We start from the raw sequence: 5,906 nt of genomic DNA, 5'->3' as shown, positions 1-5,906 counted from the left end.
CCCAATTTCTTAATGAGAACGGGGTGAGAGACAGTGTCAAAAGCCTTCCGGAAGTCCAGGAAGACTATGTCCACTGCTACCCCTGCATCTAATGATCTGGTGATCTGATCGTAAAAGGCCACCAGGTTGGTCTGACAGGACCTGCCACTGATGAACCCGTGTTGGTTGCCCCTAAGCATGCAGTCCCCTGCTGGCCCCTCCTGGACGTGTGCCAGAATAATTTTCTCAAACAGCTTGCCTGTTTCACACACAGTCTGTCTATGCTGCAGTCAAAGGTGTGACTGAAGTGATTATCCTCCTCTATTCAGCACTGGTGAGGCCACATCTGAGTACTGTGTTCAGTTTTGGGCTCCACCACTACAAAAAGGATGTGGACAAATTGGAGAGAGTCCAGCAGAAGGTGACAAAAATGATGAGAGGGCTGGGGGACATGACTTAGGAGGGAGGACTGGGGGAACTGGGCTTATTTAGTCTAAAGAGAAGACTGAGAGGAGACTTAATAGCAGTCTTCAACTACCTGAAGTGGAGTTTGAAAGAAGATGGAGCTAGACTGTTCTCAGTGGTGGCAGATGAGAGAACAAGGAGAAATGGTCTCAAGTTGCAGCAAAGGAAGTTTGGGTTAGATATTAGGAAGGATTTTCTCACTAGTAGTAAAACACTGAATCAGATGTGGCAGAAGCTCCATCCTTGGGGGGGTTTCAAAACCTGTCTGGACAAAGCTTTGGCTGAGATGATCTAGTTGGGGCTGGTTCTGCTTTGAGAAGGGTTTGGACTAGATGACCTCCTGCAGCCCCTTCCAACCCTAACTTTCTATGGTTCTATGAAACGTATTTAGATATATCCAGGCTAGCTAGAGCAGTATAACAGCAGCAGTCATTGGGTTGCAGAAACCGCCCAAGAACTTGGGTAAATACTTGCAGGCTAGTCCACGCTGATCTCTGGTTCGCCATGGCTACACTGGTTGCAACACCTGAGCTGGCTAATTAGAGCTAGCTCAGGTAGGTATACCTGACTGCAGCTAGAGCTTTGACTGTACTGTTGACATACGGAGGCGAGTATTTTGACTTTTTCATTTTGACACCACCTGATTAAGGCAATCTGCTTTTACCAGGCTGGGGAACTCCCTTTTCACCAGTGCAGAGGCAGAAAAGAATCTTGGAGTCATTATTGATGCCAAAATGAACATGGGCCGACAGTGTGGGGATGCAGTCAGGAAGGCCAACCATACCTTGTCATGCATCCACAGATGCATCTCAAGCAGGTCCAAGGAGGTGATCTTCCCCCTCTATGCAACACTGGTCAGGCTGCAGTTGGAGTACTGCGTCCAGTTCTAGGCACCGCACTTCAGGAGGGATGTGGACAACATGGAGAGGGTCCAGAGGAGGGCCACCCGCATGATCAGGGGGCAGCAGGGCAGGCCTCAACCTATGAGGAGAGGCTATGGGACTTGAACCTGTTCAGCCACCACAAGCGGAGGCTGAGGGGGATCTAGTGGCCTGTTACAAACTAGTCAGAGGGGACCAGCAGGCATTGGGAGAGTCCCTGTTCCCCCGAACACTACCAGGAGCGACCAGGAATAACAGTCACAAGCTGGCAGAGGGTAGGTTTAGGTTAGCTATCAGGAGGTGCTACTTCACGGTCAGGGCGGCTAGGATCTGGAACCAACTTCCAAGAGAAGTGGTGCTGGCTTCTACCCTGGAGGTCTGTAAGAGGAGGCTGGATGAACACCTTGCCGGGGTTGTTTGACCCCAGTACTCTTTCCTGCCATAGCAGGGGGTCAGACTTGATCTGCTCAGGTCCCTTCCAACCCTACCAACTATGAAACTATGAAACCTGCTGAGGCCCACTAAAATCAATGGGGTTTCATTAAGTTGAAGGAAACTGTCCTTACAGATCAACTTAAAGAGCCATAGTCTATAAGCATTACCCATGGATGTTGGTCCAAGAACAGCACAATTGAATCAGGAAGCAAATGATATTCTTGCCCTCTTAACTATGTATACAGACAATAACAGACAGAAGCTTTAGGTGCTGATTCGATTCAGAGGAGATTCGGCCCGATTTGATGGCCAAATGTCCAAATCCGAATCAAATCAAATCAGGAGACCAATAAAAAGGCTAGAGTTGATTTGAAGCTCTCCGAATTGGACCTGAACTCTGTGCCAGAAGTGGGGGAGGGGGCTGGCAGAGGGGCGAGGAACCATGGAGGGACCCCCACCAGACCCCATCCCCTGCCTGCTCTCCCAGCCCCCCTGAGTGTCCCCGGACTCCCGCCCACTTTCCCAGCTCCCCCTCCCCTCCACATGGCTGCTCCGCCCAGCCCCAGCTCCCAGTTCCTTAAGAAGAAAAAAAAAAGCTCCCACTCACCAGCTGCTGCCAGGCGTGGGGCGATCCCCACTGCCCCACACTGCCCCATGCTGGGCAGGGGGTTCTGCTATGAGCCCCCATCCCTGCCTGCTCTTCCAGTCCCGTCAATAGCTGCCCTGCCTGGTTCCAGCTCCCAGTTCTTTAAAAAAAAAAACGGTGTAGCCACCAGTGCTTCTGGAAGCTCATAGCAGAGCCCTCCATGCAGCACAGGGCAGTGGGAGGCAACGGAGATCACTGTCCCCCACCCAGCAGCAGCTGGTGAGTGCGGGGCTTTTTTATTTTATTTTTTTTAAGAGCCGGGAGCTGGGGCTGGGAGAGCGGGCAGGGGATGGGGGCTCATGACAGATCTCCCCCACACAGCACGGGGCAATGGGGGGCAGAAGGGATTGCGTCCCCCACTCCACCTGGTAGTAGCCTGTGAGTGCAGGGTGTTTTTTTTTAAAGAGCCGGGAGGCTGGGGCTGGGTGGGGCAGCCATCGACAGAGCTGGGAGAGCGGGTAGGGGATGGGGCCTGTTTGATTCAGAGATTCAGCGGCAGCCAAATCTCTGAATCAGATTTGGCTGTATCAATTTGGGACAGTGATTTGAATCACCGAATCAAAGCACTGTCCCACGAATCAACCGAATCCGAAGCAAATACTAGCCACTTTGCATAGGCCTACTGGTAATAAGGCTCAAAGAGCCTGTTAAAAGGGCACTTTGTTGTTATAGCTCACGTTAACTGCACAGGGCTACATTCTCATTTTTGTGGGCAAGAAGATGTTGAGGGGAGCCAAAAGAAGTGTATATCTGCTGGCAGACTGACTCAGGAAAGACTGGGACCAATGCATTTAGCATCACTCCTATTAAGGGTTAGATTTTGCGTCTGTGTATTAACAAGGACTAGGGACTATATCATTCCTGCCTAGTGAGCCACCCAGTAATAGGATAGTCAACAAATGGTAGCCAGACACATATCCCACTAGCATGTGAGGGTCTAGAAAGCTATGGTTTTGACTGTCTGCTAGATTTTGAGAGGAGGTCATCTGCAACCTCTGCTTCACCACGTGTCCAGCAGGATAAGCCAAAATTTAACTTGTAAACAACAAACCATGTTTCATCTCTTATTCAAGTCAAGGAATGAATGTGATGCCACAACAGATAAGCTGCAGCAAAAGAAGCCAGCTGTACATGAAAAGTGCAAGATACATCACATCTTCAGAGTATAAACCTGAAAATATACACTGCTTTCAAATTTGATTGCTTACCCTGGCTATGAAACTGAACAGCTAATGAGTCACTGACCTGAGCAGTGTCTGCCACGTTAGGAAGCCTGGATTTGAGTCTGGCATCAATAAAACCCCCAGTAGGGGGCATTTTATTAGGAATGCTGTTGTAATAAGGATGTTCCATTGCTTCCCCCTCTTCCTCCATCCAAGGCTTATCAAAACTCTGCATCCTGTAAAAAACAATGGATTTGCTTCTCATTTCTGCTTAGGCGAGCACTTGCAACATTGTAGAATGGTCTAAAATGGGATAATTATTACTCAGCTCTTTGTCAGTGACATCAGTAAGATATAAGCAGCTGCCCACCTCTGTTTATGGACCTGGTCTACACCCCACTGAACCTGATGGAAGCCTTTGCATTGACTTTAGTAGGCTTTGTATCAAACCTTATATTTCCCTAATAATAAACATGGTCAAACAATTTCCACCTCTGGTATTTAAGTTTATTGTGGCATTTATAATATTTTTGATTGTTTGGTTGATTTATTAAAATTCATATTTCACGATATCTTAAAAATAATCAAAATAACAGTAAATCAGGCAAGACTCCTGTGAAGTCAACTGGCTTTAGCCTGTGAACCAGTAAAATAATGATACCACTTTACGGGGGTTGGGGGACTTACCACTTATAAGCATGCATTAACTTCCGTAACTGTTGTTTGTGTCCTCTCCTACCCTACAGCAAATAAAGCTAACTCAAGGCATTTTATACCAGTATGAAACAGCTACTAAATTTTCCTTTTTTGTAGAACAGAATAGGCACACAAAAAAGTTATAGCAAATTATCAAGAAATACATCCCCCTTTTTCTTTGGGTATAATTGTCCGTACCCTGAAACACTATTTCATTCCACCAAATACAATTACTTAAGCCAACAAAGAAAAAGGGTAAAATGCTTTCCTTTCAGAATACTGGCATTTTATATTCATAATATTCTCCCCGTTCCCTAGCATAATTTAGGAGACAGGGTGCATAGCTTATGGATTTACATTACTATAGATGAGCTCAAAATGGAATTTTCAGGGTGCCTAAGCCAAAATTCTGCATGATAAATTTCAATCAAAAGGGAACCAAAGAATACCCCCCTCTCTGCAAATATCTAAATGTATAGTGTTTGCATCTTCTAAATGTGGAAGCATGTGTTATCCTGTTCCAGTAGGTCCAATTTCTTTAAAAATTCTGACCATTGCTAATATTGGCAATGATAAAATTATGTTGCAAGTCCAGGCATTAGCAATGTTGAGAATTCAAGCATAGTGCCTTTACTAGCTGCTGTACATCTTTGTATCACCATTCAGAGCAACCTTGAGGTCCTCAATGTTGTTGTTCCCAGTAGACTTGTTATTCTGTTAACACGATGGAAAAAGTTTCTAAAACGCTATGAGGAAACAGAGACTGAGGTCAGGGAAAGGGACCTGAAAATCTTTACAGAGCATGAGCCATCATTAGGGACCGACTGAAATCGCAGTTTCATAGATTTAGCAAAATCCGGTGTTGCCCACAAAAGCAGGTAATGGCCATGAAATCCACAGGAAAAAAAAGAAAACTTACTGAAAATAAAACACTGGGTCCCCAGAGGGAGCTAGCAGTCTTTGGGGATCTGCAGCAGCCTGCTGGTGGTGGGGAGAGGGGGCAGGGGAGAGGGGGGAGGGACAAGAGGGGACTTCCCACTTGAGGGGCTGCCAGCAAGATGGCTGCCATCCCCAGCCCTCACCACTGATTGGTTGTGAGGGCTGCCTGTCATTTGGCTCGGGGCCACATAACAGCCTTCACAGCCAATCAGCAGTAAAAAGCAGGGTCACCAGAGCCCTTTGGCCAATCAGAGGGATGGGGGACCCCATCACACTTCTCCATAAAATGGCTGCCAGACCGCACATTCTGACCATGAAATCAGTGGACAGCTGTCTTGAATTCGGTAGGTCCCTAACCATTGGGCCTGTGTAAATAGGGAAGTATTTGATCCAGATTTGGATTTGGCTGATTCAGAGGACAGTGATTTGATTCAGAGATTTGGATCACCATCCTGAATTGATCTGGCTGAATCAGCTTTGGAAGATTCAGTGCTGATTCAGAGAAATTCAGCTGCCTGTTTAGTCTATGACCGAATCTCCAAATTGGCCAAATCTTTTCCAAAACTTTTGCAAATTGATTCAGATTCTTCGAATCAATTCAGGGCTTTTATTTGGCCTCCTGATTTAATTTGGATTTGGAGATTTGGTCCCTGAATCAGGCTGAATCTCATCTGAATTGAATCTGCTACTGAAGCTGCACAT

The 5,906-nt window shown here is 46.7% G+C and overlaps 1 protein-coding gene across 1 annotated transcript in view; it reads right to left on the bottom strand.

Annotated features, from left to right (window-relative positions):
- SHC3 (SHC adaptor protein 3) overlaps positions 1-5,906 on the bottom strand; it is a 112,361-nt gene that overhangs the window by 13,158 nt on the left and 93,297 nt on the right. Inside the window, exon 8 of the mRNA XM_019517315.1 lies at positions 3,652-3,805. Within this exon, the coding sequence (XP_019372860.1) occupies positions 3,652-3,805 (154 nt within the window). The remainder of the gene's footprint in view (positions 1-3,651; positions 3,806-5,906) is intronic.

The sequence above is a fragment of the Gavialis gangeticus genome, unplaced genomic scaffold (assembly GCF_001723915.1).
Source record: "Gavialis gangeticus isolate Ggan-Ray unplaced genomic scaffold, GavGan_comp1, whole genome shotgun sequence".
Taxonomy (NCBI): Eukaryota; Metazoa; Chordata; order Crocodylia; family Gavialidae; genus Gavialis; species Gavialis gangeticus.
This window is presented reverse-complemented; position numbering and strand designations above follow the sequence as displayed.